Raw genomic sequence first — 18429 nt, 5'->3', positions numbered from 1 at the left:
TTTCAGACCCTTATATGAAGTTCAAAGCCTGATCAAGGTACAACTACTTTCTCCTATGGGAGTTTCCCTCCCTGTTAAACATGCTGTATTTGAGTACTGCGTGTTTTCAGGGTGCTCCTGCTTTGCTTAACACTGCATTTTTCCTATCTCCATAAGCTTTCCTCCTTGTCTCTAGCATGTTCTGTCTGTCCTCTCTAAAACTGTGGATCATTTCTCTTCTCTCTACTGCAAATCTGCACAGCTCCCTTCTCCTTCTATCAAGGAACGAGAGAGCAGAGAGACCGGTAAGGAGCAGGAGTTCTGGACTGTTTTTTGGCAGATCACTCAGCTACATAAAGTACTAACAGTGGCAAATTTGTAGAAACTGTAATTAACACTATTTAGAAAGTTGCTTACTTTGGCAAGAAAAAAAATGAACAATACTTTTTTTTATGTGATGGTGTACATAACCTTTAAAGTGGTTATCTCATTCAATTATGGAATATTTACAGGATACACCATAAATGTCTGATGTCCCCTCTAGCACTCTGGCAACCTCCTACTCTCTGGACTCCCCTCTAGCACTCTGGCACCACTCCAATCCATCCTACACTCTGCTGCCCGACTAATCCACCTGTCCCCCCGCTATTCCCCAGCCTCTCCCCTGTGTCAAGCCCTTCACTGGCTTCCTATCGCCCAGAGACTCCAGTTCAAAACCCTCACACTGACATACAAAGCCATCCACAACCTGTCTCCTCCATACATCTGTGACATGGTCTCCCGGTACTTACCCACACGCAACCTTCGATCCTCTCAAGATCTCCTTCTCTACTCCCCTCTTATCTCTTCTTCCCACAACCGCATCCAAGACTTCTCCCGTGCTTCCCCTATACTCTGGAACTCTCTACCCCAACACATCAGTCTCTCGCCTACCACGGAAACCTTCAAAAAGAACCTGAAGACCCACCTCTTCCGACAAGCCTACAACCTGCAGTGATCCTTAATCTGCTGAACCACCGCACGACCAACTCTACACTCTCTTAGTGTATCCTCACCCATCCCCTGTAGACTGTGAGCCCTCGTGGGCAGGGTCCTCTCTTCTTCTGTACTTGTGTGTGCCTTGTTTTGCTCATGTCTATTGTACTTGTCTATATTTGCCCCTTTCATGTGTAAAGCGCCATGGAATAAATAGCGCTATAACAATGTATGATAATAATAATAATAATAATAATAATAAAAGATTTCACCTCAGGATCTACTAGATTGGGATCTTGTCTTGTGCCTCCGGGAATGGAGTGGTGACCACTAGTGATGAGCGAGTGTGCTCGTTAGTCGAGTTTTTCGAGCATGCTCCGGTGTTCTCCTAGTATCTTGGGCTTGCTCGTAGATTATGTTTGTGTCCCCGCAGCTGCATGATTTGCAGCCTGAATATATGTGGGGATTCCCTAACAAACAGGCAATCCCTGCATGTGTTCAGGTTGCCTAACAGCCACAAATCATGCAGCTGCGGGGACACAAACATAATCTACGAGCAAGCCCAAGATACTAGGAGAACACCCGAGCATGCTCGGAAAACTCGAGTAACGAGCACACTTGCTCATCGCTAGTGACCACGCAATTGCAGCCTTTTCCCAGTATAGGAAATCTGAACCATTGGAAAATGCCTCTGTTTCATAATAATTTTTCTTTATCTAGTAAGTAATACATGATCCTCAGAACAAAATGACTTTCCATATTAATATTAAAAAATAATACCTGCAAAAAAACATTGACAGAGAAGCCAATGGAGCCACTATTGTACCTCTCATATGTAGGCTTCCTGAAGTTTTCTCCCCTAGAAGTATTACTAGATATCTTTATATGGCAGAGGACAGCCAGAACTGTGGTCCTGAGCCTGATGTGTTGCACACAGCCATGTGTACAAGCCCATAAAATAAATCATCATCGCCCTAAGAACTATTTGACTACTCCCCAAAAGACTGAGAACCTGGAGTGTATATTATATACAATGTTGTACTTTTATTAAATTCTTCTAATCGTCAGAGCATATAAGGAAAACACATAAGGAGACCTCAAGTACACAGGGGTGTATGGTGATGGTAATGATGGACCACTCACTGTCAATAATGTCAGATAGCCCCTGGGCTCCTAGAAGCTCTCTCAGACGTGCCACCTCGTCCTTCAGCTCACGGATCAGACGATTATTTGGATCTTCATTGATGACAGCATTGCATCGGATCTGTTTGGCACGGTCGGCGTATCTGCAAGAGCATACAACATCTGTTATAGACCATTCACAGTACCCAACAACAGCCAAAATAGGAGAACAGAAATAGTGACATTTCATGAATTCTGAGCTTACAAAGGACATAAATTAAACTGCAATTTATGATTTGTGATTAGTGTTTTAACGGTATTATGACTTGTCCCCTGTAGATCATATCAGGGGAGATAAGGATCAGCAGTTTGCATTAATGATTGACCCTTTTATTGTTCAGGAGATAAGCCACCAGAATAGAGTATAAAGAAGACCCATAGCCACCTTAGAGGGGTTTTCCAGGACTTTAATGTTGCAACACCTGGCACCCCCGCTGATCAGCTGTTCCCTGTGTCGGCAGTGTCTGGAACTGCTCAGTTATGGGGCGGCACAGCTCGTGGATGGAATAGTGGCCGTGGCTGGGTACTGTGGCCCTGGAGTTAGATATTCCAAACAAATGCTTTTACTGGTATTTACAATTGAGACATGCCTTCACACTACAGAATATAAAAAACTTCCATTCTTACAAATTATGGCAGCTGTGTTCCGAGATAATATACCTAAAGAGGGCTCAAAGCGAGGTATAATTTTGCTTAACCCCTTAGTGACCGCCAATACGCCTTTTAACTGACCTGAGATATAAGAGACTTACATCCCCATACAGGTGACAATCCAGCAGCTGTCGGCTGTCCACTATAGCTGACAACTTGCTGCATCAGCCATGATCAGTGTTTGCACCATCCAAATCTATTTAACCCCTTAGATGCTGCTGTCAGTAGTGACTACATCATCATAAGTGGTTAACAGAGTGTGGGGGCTTCCTCTTTATCCAAATTGGTGGTCTCAGATCGTGATTGTGTGGTCCTGATGTTTGCGATGGCAATTCATGACCAAATAGCGGCCTTAGAGTCTGACGGCTGTAGTAATCTGTTCAGAAGTTAGTGACATTTAGGTGGTAAAAATACACATTTTCATTTTTCTCATGCCACTTTGCATTAATTCCTGAAAATCACCCGAAGGGTTAACAAACTACCTGACTGCAGTTTTCAATATGTCAGGGGGTGCTGTTTTTAAAATGGTATCACTTGTGGGGATTTCCCTATATATAGGACCCCCAAATTCATTTCAAACATGGATAGGTCCCTAAAAAAATACATTTTGTAAATTTCCTTGAAAAATTTTTAAATTGTTGCTACATTTTTAAACCTCCTAAAATGCTAACAAAATAAAATAACATTTTTCAAATGGTGCTCAGGTAAAGCCGACATGTGGGAAATGTTATTTATTAATGTTTTGCTGTGGTATGACTATCGGGATTAAAGGGATAATCATTCAAAGTTTGAAAATTGCTACTTTTTTAACATTTTTTTCAAATTTCTGATACTTTTTATAAATAAACACAAAGCATATCAACCTAAATTTACCATTATCATAAAGTATAATGTGTCACAAAAAAAAAATCTCAAAATCACTGGGCTTTGTTGAAGCGTTCCAGAGTTATTACCACATAAAGTGACACTGGTCAGATTTCAAAAATTTGGCTCCGTCACTAAGGGGTTAAATACAAATGTCTGATGGAACAGGTCCTTTAAAAATAGAGATTGTACCCTTAACGCTAAGTGGGAACAATACATCGGTCCAATTAGTGAAGATAAGTTGGACAATATCCTTCAGATGGTCCCCAGTGTATCAATGAGTGAAGGACAAAGACTTTCACAATATTACATGATTCATAGAGTTTGACATTGCTAAATCTAAATATCAAGGTATTTGAATGCAACATCCCCTCAGATCCTATTGCACAGCATGTTTACTGGGCCATATTGGTGACCTACCAGTTGGCGAGGTTCATTAGATACCTATTCTAGGATTGTTTAACCTGGCAAGGAAATTACCGTAATTGCCATTCACTGGAAGTATGAAGCTTCCTCTACCAGTTCAACCCTAAAATGAATTGTATGCTTTGTCCTGAAAAATTTGTATTTCAAAAAGAGAGGTACCCCACTTAAATTTGAGAAGCTATGGGTGCCATGACAGCTCTCCCCTGACCTGGATCATCTAACTCTGACTTGGTTAAGAATATTACAATGTCCAATTACCAACTAGGCAACTCCTAAAATCAACAGTCTTACACGTATAATTACTTTAAAGCTTGTATCCTGGGCAAAATTTACACAAAATTCCCTGGAAAAACCCAAGTCTCTGAGACTGAGGGTTTGGTAATCGAGGGTTGTAGACCCAGAGTTGGTGGGTACATTCTGTTACTACAGCTGTAAGTCATATATGTGTTGGATGTTGCGAACGAATAGGATGTATTCATTTGACAATTAAATTTTTGCTTCTTTTTATGAGAGATGGGTAGCGGGTGGGAAACGTAAGAAGTAAATGGACGATCCTCTGGACACATCAACCAAGAAGAAGATGATCACACCTTTGGAATTACCGTAACCAGGACTTCATTTTGATGGACACTTATTGAAGTGAGTACGGGGAAGGAGGGGTTAGTAGGGCATAGGGTACATGATGCTATGTTTGTACTTTTTTGATTAAAAATGTTAAATAAAAATAATCTGAGTTTTAAAAAAGATAGGCCATCAATGTTAAAGTCCCAGACAACCCCTTTAAAAGCAGCATCTTACACAAAGTAGTTTCACTGTTTGTTCAGTTCCTCTGTCATGCATCAGCTTTACAGGTGAATAAAAGACAAAACATCTCACCGCAGGGTGCTAAGGGTCTCGTCATAGTTAATATCTGCAGGGCTCAGAGCAGCGACCATGGCAGTGCGAGAGTTTCCACCTGAAGTACACAATCAAAAAGAAGATTTAGTTACTTTGATTTTCAAGAAACACATCACATATCCAAAACACTATTTTTGGGCCTCATCTATCAAAACTGTCTAAGAAAAAACCCTGTGTTAGTTGCCCATAGCAACCAATCACAGCTCAGCTTTCATTTTTTAAACCGCTATAGTAAAAAGAAAGCTGCACAGTGATTTGTTGCTATGGGCAACTAGGGCACTTTCTTTTGGATGGTTTTGTTAAATTTCTCCCAATAACGAAAGCCAGATAGACTGTTGTGTAACTGATATGTCCTCCACATTAATTTTGTTTCTTTGTTCTCTGTAATATAGACATGGAATAGTAAAACACAGGTATAAGTTGATTTCATCTGCTGCGTTAACCTTTCTAAAGCCTCAATTAATGGTATAAGTTAATTTCATCTTACTGTGTCTGTTCCTAAAGGCTGTAAAGTTATCTCACTTGCTCAAAAGGCTTGATGGTCCATGTTGGCCTGCAAGCTTGTTTGTTTGCTTTTGCATATTATTGCTTCCTGCTATCTTAAATCAGTTGATTAATTGTTAACGCTTAACGTTAAAATAAGACCTACTGTAGATCTAAGCACAAACCTTCCTATACATTAATACCTAGGCAAGCGCTCTTTGTGCAGGTGGGCATTGGTGAAGATTTGGTCGTAGTGCCAGGCAGTTAAACATGGCAGTTGGACAGGGTGGGAGTCCAGTAAGCCATGCAAGAACTTCAAGCAAACTTGTTAACTTGGGCTACAAAATGTATATACCACATCTATTTGTATCATTTATGTTCTAGCTATTGCATTCTTTAAAATTCATCGCCATTTCACACACTTTGTACACTCCAACCATGTCAGTCCCTCTCTTCTCCCTTCTCCCATGTACAGCGTACATGCTCTTTTCACATTCCTAAACCACACAAATCCATCCACTCCCATTGTACAGCTCAAGAGATGCTCTCAGAAATCACTGAACCATCTGCTTACTCTCTGTACTCTTCTTCTACTAGTTAAAGGAGATATTTCCCCAAACCCAGGCTCTCATTATAGTATTAACTTTAATTCCTTCCCCGTTGTAGGCTGAAACTTCACTAAACTCATTAACTTTCATTGCATGCCTTCGCCTGTTTTCTTTAACTGTACTCTTTCTGGAATGCCAGATCAGTATGTAAAAAAAAATCCCCTACATCCTTGACTTTTTTCCTTTAAAATAGTCTTAAACTTCTGGTTCTTACTGAAGCCTGAATCCAACACTCAGACACTGCCTCTATTGCATGGTGGCTTATATTTTTCACATAACCCCAAAACTGGTGTGCCGAGCATCTGTGGAGAAAATGTCTTTAGGCCGAATATTTCATCCATTATAAGTTTATGCTTAAAGCATACAACTATGCCCCTCTCCTCTCCAAACAGGCCTATTTTAACACCATATTCACTATCCAACAATCCTAAATGACTATTTGACACTTTTCACCCTCTCCTCAAACCTAAAGTGTAGGTCCCTATCACCAACCTCCTTGCTAATGATCTGATTTCATAGAAAAAATTGATCATATCAGACAGGAAATTGGCTCCCATTCCAGCAACATCATGGATCCTCTTCCCTCCCGCACTTACCAAGTTCACTTTCCATCATTCAACCCGTCACGGAAGAAGTAACCAAGCTTGTTGCATCATCCTGCTCTACTCTGAAACATTGACTCTATTCCCTTTCACCCTCTTCAGTCCTTCTCCACGGGTGTCACTACCTACTTAATAAAATATTTGACACCTCTCTTTCTTCCGGTATCTTTCCCTTTTCATTCAAACACACCATAATAAACCCATTACTAAAAATATCCCTTAAGCAGAATTGGGTTGTGACTACAGAACTCTCTCTTATCTCCCCTTTACCTGTAACCTATACCACCTGGAATGCTTGGTCTACTTCTTATTCAGTATCTGTCAGATACTCTCCTCCTACCTCTCTGACCTCTCCTTAAGTATATCAAATCAATTGCTGGCTCTTCTGCCCCTCGTCTTCCCCTTACTGTCGGGGTTCCTCAGGGTTCAGTCCTAGGCCTCCTATTCTCTCTATACACTACCCCTATTGAACAAACCATCAACAGATTTGTTTTTCAGTAGTATCTTTATGCTGCAAATTGGGGAGTGACATACCATGCCTGGCTTGCCAGTGTGAGGAAGCTTATAGGCTATGCAATGCTCCTCTGAGAAATTAAATATGCAAATTGCCTCTTCAGAGAGAAAGAGGACTAGAATTATAGTGCCACATATTGGAAGTAGAAATCCTAAAAGTCAATATTGACTCTTTAACTAGCCATACCATGGCATGTAAGCCTCCTTACTGTCTTCTCACTCTCCACAAAGAGAAACGTTACCCCTTAGACCCCAGTCAGAGCCTCTACAGCCAAGTCATATCTCAAACTTTACACTGATGAGGGGCAACACCCCAAAACAGAGTGTCTGCAAATTGACACTCTGCTTCACTTTTATCCTAAGTTACATGGCAAGGCATGTTAAAGGGTCAATATTGACTTTTAGGATTGCTTTTGTGGCAGAAAGTCCAGAGAGCTTTACAAAGTCCGTTAAGACTGTAGACCAGGGGTGTCAAACTGCATTCCTCGAGGGCCCCAAACCATGCATGTTTTCAAGATTTCCTTAGCATTGCACAAGGTGCTGTAATCATTATGTGTGTAGGTGATTAAATTATCACCTTTGCAGTACAAGGAAATCCTGAAAACATGACCTGTTTGCAGCCCTCGAGGAATGCAGTTTGACACCCCTGCTGTAGACAATTCCTCTTTGAAGCAGGGACTGAGGTTTAATGAGAGAGGTACAACAGAGCAGATATAGAAGATGAGAGAATGGTGGGTGGTCTGGCCCTGGATTACAGTATAGGGGCTTTTTAAACATAGTTAGACAAAGGACACTACATACTGCGAAAAAGGTGGATATAATTTAGAACAATATTTAGGAGTATTGCAACAAACCTTGTAATCCTATAAATCTCCATGTTCATTTTAGCTAATGTCATTAGTCACAGTCTTAGCCTACTCACATAATTCTTCAAACACTGACAGCCCTATGGTCCTGGTTTCTATATCAATATTGTGGCAGATCGTCTCACTCGGCTGCTCAAAGAGGTAGTAACAGGATCACTTTCCATTTAAGTTTTCTACTGGTTTATTAAAAACGTACTGCATAAACCAGTAGAAAATTAGGTAAACAAACACGGCCATTTTGGCATAACAAAAACAAAATAGCATACAGTACAGTCTGTGCAGCTTCGGGGATCAGCCCGCTCAGGCAAAAAACAAGGTTCAATTCTCTTTAACACAACCATAACTCTGGAAATCTCATCTCCAGACATATCAGTCACTGAATGAGTCCAAAGGTTCTACATTTACTTTCTGGACCACTCCCTGGGGTACAGATATGGCGAACAGTCTCCCACCCACTTTTCAGTTGTCCACAAAAACCCAGCCATTTATTTAGCCAATTAACCCCTCAGCACATAGTGTACTGGAACGTTTTTCCAGGTTCATATCACTGAGGCTAACATCCTCACATGTATCTCCCCTCCAGTATCTTACCAGTGACCTTCTCACAATATATACTACTCATTACCATATAAAACCACTTATTAACAAAAGCTGTTCCAATTAGTCTTTCTGGACACGATCTATACTTATGGCACTGATGTCCTTTTATATCTCCACTCTAGGAGCCTAAGCTTCATAGCTACAAAATTTGTTGACTAGAGATTGTTATTTTTAGGGACTCTATAGTGACGGGGTCTGTTCCGCAGGACTGGCGCATAGCAAATGTGGTGCCAATATTCAAAAAGGGCTCTAAAAGTGAACCTGGAAATTATAGGCCAGTAAGTCTAACCTCTATTGTTGGTAAAATATTTGAAGGGTTTCTGAGGGATGTTATTCTGGATTATCTCAATGAGAATAACTGTTTAACTCCATATCAGCATGGGTTTATGAGAAATCGCTCCTGTCAAACCAATCTAATCAGTTTTTATGAAGAGGTAAGCTATAGGCTGGACCACGGTGAGTCATTGGACGTGGTATATCTCGATTTTTCCAAGGCGTTTGATACCGTGCCGCACAAGAGGTTGGTACACAAAATGAGAATGCTTGGCCTGGGGGAAATTGTGTGTAAATGGGTTAGTAACTGGCTTAGTGATAGAAAGCAGAGGGTGGTTATAAATGGTATAGTCTCTAACTGGGTCGCTGTGACCAGTGGGGTACCGCAGGGGTCGGTATTGGGACCTGTTCTCTTCAACATATTCATTAATGATCTGGTAGAAGGTTTACACAGTAAAATATCGATATTTGCAGATGATACAAAACTATGTAAAGCAGTTAATACAAGAGAAGATAGTATTCTGCTACAGATGGATCTGGATAAGTTGGAAACTTGGGCTGAAAGGTGGCAGATGAGGTTTAACAATGATAAATGTAAGGTTATACACATGGGAAGAAGGAATCAATATCACCATTACACACTGAACGGGAAACCACTGGGTAAATCTGACAGGGAGAAGGACTTGGGGATCCTAGTTAATGATAAACTTACCTGGAGCAGCCAGTGCCAGGCAGCAGCTGCCAAGGCAAACAGGATCATGGGGTGCATTAAAAGAGGTCTGGATACACATGATGAGAGCATTATACTGCCTCTGTACAAATCCCTAGTTAGACCGCACATGGAGTACTGTGTCCAGTTTTGGGCACCGGTGCTCAGGAAGGATATAATGGAACTAGAGAGAGTACAAAGGAGGGCAACAAAATTAATAAAGGGGATGGGAGAACTACAATACCCAGATAGATTAGCGAAATTAGGATTATTTAGTCTAGAAAAAAGAAGACTGAGGGGCGATCTAATAACCATGTATAAGTATATAAGGGGACAATACAAATATCTCGCTGAGGATCTGTTTATACCAAAGAAGGTGACGGGCACAAGGGGGCATTCTTTGCGTCTGGAGGAGAGAAGGTTTTTCCACCAACATAGAAGAGGATTCTTTACAGTTAGGGCAGTGAGAATCTGGAATTGCTTGCCTGAGGAGGTGGTGATGGCAAACTCAGTCGAGGGGTTCAAGAGAGGCCTGGATGTCTTCCTGGAGCAGAACAATATTGTATCATACAATTATTAGGTTCTGTAGAAGGACGTAGATCTGGGGATTTATTATGATGGAATATAGGCTGAACTGGATGGACAAATGTCTTTTTTCGGCCTTACTAACTATGTTACTAACTATTGTCCAAGATGGATGCTAGCAACAACATGGCTGTTAAGCATATTATGGCTGACCATTCTCTTACAGGTGGCAATAGGGTTCTATTCCTCTTCCTCTCTGAAGAGTCAATTTGCATATTTAATTTCCCAGGAGCACTGAATGGCCTATATGTCTCCTCACACTGGCTTGACTCTCCACAAGGAGCAACGTTACTCCTTAGATCTCTATGCTGATTACACCACATTATAGACTTCCACTTCTGACACCACTCCTGCATTACTACAAAATACCAGTGATTTTCTGTCTGCAGTCTCTAACATTATGTCCTCCCACTTGGTAAAATCAAATTTGTCAAAAACTGAACTCCTTGTATTTCCTCCCTCTACTAATTTACCTATTCCCAATATTGGCATTTCTGTGTGTGGTTCTACCATAATTCCCAAGCAGACAGCTTGTTGTCTTGGGTTATATTTCATTCAGATCTTTCATTCATTCATTCCGATCACTTGCTCGCTCATGTAACCTGCACCTCAAAAATATCTCTAGAATTTCCTTTTGACTCTGCAAAAACTCCTACTGTTACTCTTATTCATTCTCATCTGAGAACCAACCACAACTATAACATGAACAGCAGAGGAAGTGTACCCACGCAGAAGATTTTATCAAAATAGCCTTTATTTGTGGTGACAAGTGGCACAATAAAAATGAAAATAATGAATCAGTACGCGAACTATAACAGGACATTAAAAAATATATATATTTAAAATCAAATAGGATATAAATAGGTGACCTCAAAAAAAATATATCTCATGCAGTTTTTGCCAAAAAAATATAAATAATGGTCGATTAAAATAAATAATTAATAAAAAGACAGCTAAAAAAAGTGGAAAAAATTAAATATTGCTTAAAATAGTGCAAAATATAATAATAATAATCTTTATTTATATAGCGCCAACATATTCCGCAGCGCTATATAAATAAACATATGTGCACCACCGCAGGGCACATAAAAAAAAACACCTACGGGATAGTAATGATTACAAATAAAGTGCAAAGAGTGCTGAAAAAGCAGCTATATGGAGACACCTGCAGGGCATACTATGTGCTACAAGCGGGTCAGTGAACAAACACCCAAAAAGTGCAGTGTGCAACAAAATACGACCATAAAATCAAAAGAGGCAATTTTCTCCGCAGTATACCTTATTGAGAGGGTCACCAGGTCCCGCTGTCGCGCACCCCGACGCGCGTTTCGGAATCTCTTCCTTCGACAGGGACTATTCCAATCCACTACTAATTAGCCCCCCCACTTACTAAGCATTCCCCTCTCTAGTCTACCATGAATACATGCCCGGATCATATTTCTGCCCAACCATTACACTAATAGCACCACCCTATCCATCCTCTCCATTCTGCTATAACCTAAGACGAACATCCTCTATAATCCAACTTCACACTCCCATCTCCAGGGCTTCTCTTGTGCTGCACCAGTTTTCTGAAATGCACTACCCTAGACAATCCGGTTACAGGGAATCTGTCAACAGGTTTTTGCTATGCAATCTGAGGACAGCATGAGAGATTAAAACACTTGAATTCAACCATTTGTAATTTATTAAGCTGTGTGCTGTTGTTTACTTACACTGAAGGTTTTATCACTAGGACATTATCATTGCAGGTCTGTCAGCCCTATTTCCTCATAGATTTTAAGCTTTCAAAAAGAGCACTCATTCATCTTGGTATGTGTTGAACTATGTGTTACTCTTCGCATATCTCCCAAGTTTTAAAGAAAATAAGATGTTCAGATCACGTGAAACGTATAGCGCCACATTCTTAACCACGCACCCCTAGCCACATGTTATGACCTGGTGGTCAGGACAATTATGGACCTGGTGGTTAAGAGCACACGGAATGACCTGATAGTTTCTGATAATAAGGACGAGCTCTGGGACGTGGGAACTCTGCTGACCGCAATCCCTAATCCTATCAAACACACTAGAAATAGCCGTGGATTGCGCCTAACGCTCCCTATGCAACTCGGCACAGCCTAAGGAACTAGCTAGCCCTGAAGATAGAAAATAAAGTCTACCTTGCCTCAGAGAAATTCCCCAAAGGAAAAGGCAGCCCCCCACATATAATGACTGTGAGTAAAGATGAAAATACAAACACAGAGATGAAATAGATTTAGCAATGTGAGGCCCGACTTACTGAACAGACCGAGGATAGAAAAGGTTACTTTGCGGTCAGCACAAAAACCTGCAAAAAGACCACGCAGAGGGCGCAAAAAGACCCTCCGCACCGACTCATGGTGCGGAGGCGCTCCCTCTGCGTCCCAGAGCTTCCAGCAAGCAAGACACAATAAAAATAGCAAGCTGGACAGAAAAAATAGCAAACCAAAGAAATATAAGCTGTAACTTAGCTTAAGCTGGGAAGACAGATCACAAGAACGATCCAGGAGTGAACTAGACCAATACTGGAACATTGACAGGTGGCGTAGAGCTAAGATCTAAGTGGAGTTAAATAGAGCAGCAGCTAACGAATTAACCTAGTCACCTGTGGCAGGAAACTCAGAAACACCCACCAGAGGAAGTCCATGGACAGAACCAGCCGAAGTACCATTCATGACCACAGGAGGGAGCCCGACAACAGAATTCACAACAGCCACACCCATTTACCATTTCATTCTCCATTGACCACATTCTGAAAATGTTTGAAAGTGAAGGACATTCCCTTAAAGGTTGTGTACACACTACTGCTAAAAGGGTTTCACTATAATAATAATATAATAATAATTTTTATTTATATAGCGCCAACATATTCCGCAGCGCTTTACAAATTATAGAGGGGACTTGTACAGACAATAGACATTACAGCATAACAGAAATCACAGTTCAAAACAGATACCAGGAGGAGTGAGGGCCCTGCTCGCAAGCTTACAAACTATGGGGAAAAGGAACAGAGCAGTGGAAATCCAGCTGGGGAAGGATTGATCGTTAGATGCACACTAGGGGTGCCCGACTTTCCTAGCTGACTATAATGTCAAGGTGCCCATTATGTTTCACAACTAAGTTCTTGTTTTTATTACTCCACACAGAAGCCATCTCTTTAGCTTCTCTTTGCCTCCAGACCAAGGCATATCGCAACTTTGAATGTCACAACCTGCCCTAATCTCTGGGTGAAGAGTTGCATTTTAAAAGTTCATGTGTGGTATACAAGTATAATAAACTAGATGGCAGCCCGATTCTAAAGAATCGGGAGTCTAGAATCCATATATACGGTACTTGAAATTCGGCAGGAGCTTGAAGAGCAACGTCACTGGGCCCGCCTCCACGCAGTAGAAACTTGCTGTGAGGTAAAAATTCAAAAATCACACCAAAATGGCGGGCGGAGTGTGTCACAGTACGGCACGTTTCTGATTGGTCGCTCGCAGCAGGCGGCAAGCAATCAGACACTGGACACTGTTGACGTCACTTATCTCCGGACATTAGCTCCGGACATTAGCTCCGGACATTAGCTCCGGACATTATCTCCGCACATTAGCTCCGGACATTAGCTCCGGACATTAGCTCCGGACATTAGCTCCGGACATTAGCTCCGGACATTATCTCCGCACATTAGCTCCGGACATTAGCTCCGGACATTAGCTCCGGACAAAGCCACGGAAGTTGGCACAAATTGCAGGAAGTAGTATTCTAGGCAATTATATATTAGATGCATTACCTAAGTTCTCTCTTAGAAGCCATGTGAGCACAGAATCTCGATATGGAATAAAGTCTGTCTTCTTCTTTTTCTTATTCTGCAGAAAATAGGAAGATGGGTTACAAGGTGGCATTACTATGTTTCATGCCCACATTGCAACAATAATACAATGACTTAATGCCGGAGAGATTCAAGAGGTATTTTCATAATAAGTAAATAACTATTATTACTAACTAGGTGTTACATAAAGTGAATTAACTGAGAAATAACAAAAGTGGAGTAAGCAGAGCCTTTTTTATATGGTGACATGAGGATAATATGTATGTGTAATTCATAGGACCCGTTAAATTTATGTGTCAATATTAATTAATGAAGATCTTACCTTATTAGTTCCAGAGTCCTGTGTAAAAAAATAGAAATTACATTAGCCATTACACACTTGTAGTAGTAACTTTAATAGTCATGTAAAAAAAAAACATTTAATTGATTTTTTTGTGTATATGTTCGTAAGCATTAAATAAGTTCATGGTCAACACAAATGCAAATGGTCCAAAGCTCTGCGCTGTTGTAGACACGGCATAGGATGTCTTAACCCTACAAGCAGAGAGGTCAGCGGAAGCTCCTGTGCCACTTATGGAGAAGGAACCAGGGCACAGCTACTATAGCTACACCCCTGTCTACAGAGAGCCCTCCAGAGATCCGGCCAGCTTCAGAACAGCGCTTACAAGCTCCTTGCTTAGGAAACCGGCCATTACTGATAAACCTCAGTGTTGGCCTGTAACCTAGGTAATGAATAGCGCTCAATTCTAGTCTGCTGGATAAAAGCTGATATTGTCTTCTATTGGAAAGGGTATAGGTCCTACAGAAGAATGTATGGATCATTTAATCACTGCATATTGAATATACAGTCATATTAAGGAACCAGTTAAACAAAAAAAACTAAATTTGAAAGAGATGGTGAGAGTTGAAACTATATAAATGAAGTTAGAGCATCATGCCAGCATTTTTTTATTTCAGCGCTGGAGTGGTGGCACTAATCTAAGTTCCCTGACCCTAGTCTTATACTTATCAGTCACTGTGTTAAGTTCTTCCCGGCTCCACTCCGCTCTCGTGCCGCCACCTTGTGACTGCAACTTCTGACTGACTGGAAGTCATCGGTAACGGTCACAAGCTCTTAGTGTAAGTCTATAAGTTCTCGTTCTGCCCTCATTCTGGCTCTCGTAGACTTACATTGAGTTGTGACTTTTGGATCGCCCACCAAACACTGAAGCGTTCCAGCAGGTCACACACTGCAGAAGACCGACCGGAACGGCACCAAGAACAGATGAAGATGGTGGCTGGTGCGTATAAGCCTAGGGTCAGGGAACTTAGAATAGTAGCACCACGCCAGCAGGAAAATAAAATAAAACAAAACCTGCTGGAGTGGTGCTTTAATAAGAGGTATCAAAGAACTCAGCTATAAAGAAGAGTCGTCAAAACTGAACCCTACAGAAAAAAGTAGGTTGAGAAATGATGTGATATCTTTATATAAATATGTGAAGTGTCCTTATCAAACACAATGTAATAATTTATGACCCATGATGACAGACAGATTCTCGCTGATCTATAATATAACGCTGGGAGCATCACTCTGTCCGAAGCTTTTATAGACTGCGCAAGCGCCGGCGCAGTCTGGGCCTCACAGAGTGACGCTCCCAGGAGATCGCGGTATGCGTAAACACTGAACGCACACCGATATCTCCACCGGAGAGTCAGGGACCGCCAGGAGGGTAAGTATATTCACCTGTCCCCCGTTCCAGCGCTGCGTGCGGCTCCGTCTCCAGGGTCCTCTGCTGTGACGTTCCCAGTTCAGAGGGCGCGATGACGCGCTTAATGCGCGCTGGCGCTGCCCTCTGACTGAACAGTCACAGCCAGAGGAGCCGGAAGATGGCGGCGCGCAGCGCTGGAACGGGACAGACAGGTGAGTATAGCAAGTGCCTGTGACTCCGGCACCTGACCCCCACAGCGCTCCGGTGTCCCCGCCTGCTCAGGCCCCCAGCACTCGGCGCCCAGCGACGATAGGTGAGTATGGTATTTTTTTTTTTATATATATGGCAGCAGCATACGGGGCATATATAATGGAGCATCTTATGGGGGGCATATAATACAATGGTGGCGCAGGATGGGAGCAGCACATGACAGAACGGGGCGCAGGATGGCAGCAGCACATGACAGAACGGGCGCAGGATGGCAGCAGCACATGACAGAACGGGCGCAGGATGGCAGCAGCACATGACAGAATGGGCGCAGGATGGTAGCAGCACATGACAGAACGGGGGTGCAGGATGGGAGCAGCACATGACAGAACGGGCGCAGGATGGCAGCAGCACATGACAACGGGCACAGGATGGTAGCAGCACATGACAGAACGGGGGCGCAGGATGGCAGCAGCACATGACAGAATGGGGGCGCAAGATGGGAGCAGCACATGACAGAACAGAGGCGCAGGATGGGAGCAGCACATGACAGAATGGGGGCGCAAGATGGGAGCAGCACATGACAGAACGGGGGCACAGGATGGCAGCAGCACATGACAGAACGGGGGCAGGATGGGAGCAGCACATGACAGAACAGGGGTGCAGGATGGGAGCAGCACATGACAGAACGGGGGCGCAGGATGGCAGCAGCACATGACAGAACGGGGGCAGGATGGGAGCAGCACATGACAGAACAGGGGTGCAGGATGGGAGCAGCACATGACAGAACGGGGGCGCAGGATGGCAGCAGCACATGACAGAACGGGGGCGCAGGATGGCAGCAGCACATGACAGAACGGGCGCAGGATGGGAGCAGCACATGACAGAACAGGGGCGCAGGATGGGAGCAGCACATGACAGAACAGGGGCGCAGGATGGGAGCAGCACATGACAGAATGGGGGCGCAAGATGGGAACATCACATGACAGAACGGGGGCACAGGATGGCAGCAGCACATGGCAGAACGGGCGCAGGATGGGAGCAGCACATGACAGAACGGAGGATCAGGATGGCAGCAGCACATGACAGAACGGGCGCAGGATGGGAGCAGCACATTACCGAACAGGGGCGCAGGATGGGAGCAGCACATGACAGAACGGGGGCGCAGGATGGCAGCAGCACATGACAGAACGGGGGCGCAGGATGGCAGCAGCACATGACAGAACGGGCGCAGGATGGGAGCAGCACATAACAGAACAGGGGCGCAGGATGGGAGCAGCACATGAAAGAACGAGGGCACAGGATGGGAGCAGCACATGACAGAACGGGGGCGCAGGTCACAATGGGGGCGCAGGATGGAAGCAGCACATGACAGAATGGGGGCGCAGGATGGGTGCAACACATGACAGAATGGGGGCGCAGGATGGGTGCAACACATGGCAGGATGGGGGTGCAGGATGGGTGCAGCACATGACAGGATGGGGACGCAGGATGGAACAGCACATGTCAGAATGGGGGTGCAGGATGGGAGCAGCACATGTCAGAATGGGGGTGCAGGATGGGTGCAGCACATGTCAGGATGGGGACGCAGGATGGAGCAGCTCATGACAGGATGGGGACGCAGGATGGAGCAGCACATACCAGGATGGAGACCATATACCAATATAGATGCTAGCCACCCGGGCGTAGAACGGGTTCAATAGCTAGTCATATTATAAGCACATACTTACCATTTCAGCAAGAGCAGAAATCACTTTCCCCAGGGTTGTGAGAGACTTATTGATGTTTGCTCCTTCCTTTAAGTGGAGAAGAGAAAGAAGACCAAGATATAAAGTTATAGATGTAACGCGGCACATATCATAGTCACAAATTAGAAGGTTTCTCCTCTTGTCCAGATATCCATAAATGCAGCAAAACCCTGCGTCCCAAATCCATATAATGTCATTAAAGTATAGACGGCACAGGATTTTGGGTGGTGATAGCAGAGGTTTTAATCTGCGTTATTTCGACTGCAGAAAAAGTACCGTATATTCCTAGAAATGCTGAATGTATAAAGGAAAAAGGCTTCTCCATTTTATATGGCCATGTCCAACTATTTTTACATTGGGAATTATGTAGCATAAAATAAAATGATAGCAGTTTAGTTTTTAGAATTTCATGATGATTAAATACTAAGGGTGCCCACAAAATTATTAACGCAAAAATGAATCATCTTTCCTATATAGAAGTCCTAATTTTACAAGGTTTCCTATATCCTTTAATCCAAAACCCTTTTTATTTTGTAATTTATACTGAAACATTTTTTTAGGGGTGCCTCACCTTTAATCTCGTTCCTTTGGCTCCTGTGGAATCTGCCCTTTCACTTCCTGCAAGGTCCACAAGGCTAATTTTGCTAACCTACAACGAAGAAGAATGCCATTTTTTCAATTCATATTAGCATAATACAAGTTACATCTGACACAATTCTCCTTGGACAGTAAAGAATATGT

At 42.9% G+C, this 18429-nt stretch overlaps 1 protein-coding gene across 6 annotated transcripts in view; it reads right to left on the bottom strand.

Moving 5' to 3' along the window:
• Nucleotides 1-18429, bottom strand: part of KIF1A (kinesin family member 1A) — a 280148-nt gene that overhangs the window by 142432 nt on the left and 119287 nt on the right. For all 6 annotated transcript variants that reach the window (XM_069727733.1, XM_069727735.1, XM_069727736.1 and 3 more), the window contains exons 8-13: nucleotides 18260-18337; nucleotides 17671-17736; nucleotides 14368-14385; nucleotides 14007-14082; nucleotides 4954-5032; nucleotides 2098-2240 (exon numbers count right to left, since the gene is read on the bottom strand). In XM_069727733.1, coding sequence (XP_069583834.1) covers nucleotides 2098-2240; nucleotides 4954-5032; nucleotides 14007-14082; nucleotides 14368-14385; nucleotides 17671-17736; nucleotides 18260-18337 — 460 coding nt within the window. The remainder of the gene's footprint in view (nucleotides 1-2097; nucleotides 2241-4953; nucleotides 5033-14006; nucleotides 14083-14367; nucleotides 14386-17670; nucleotides 17737-18259; nucleotides 18338-18429) is intronic.

The sequence above is a fragment of the Ranitomeya imitator genome, chromosome 5 (assembly GCF_032444005.1).
Source record: "Ranitomeya imitator isolate aRanImi1 chromosome 5, aRanImi1.pri, whole genome shotgun sequence".
NCBI classification, from domain to species: domain Eukaryota; kingdom Metazoa; phylum Chordata; class Amphibia; order Anura; family Dendrobatidae; genus Ranitomeya; species Ranitomeya imitator.
This window is presented reverse-complemented; position numbering and strand designations above follow the sequence as displayed.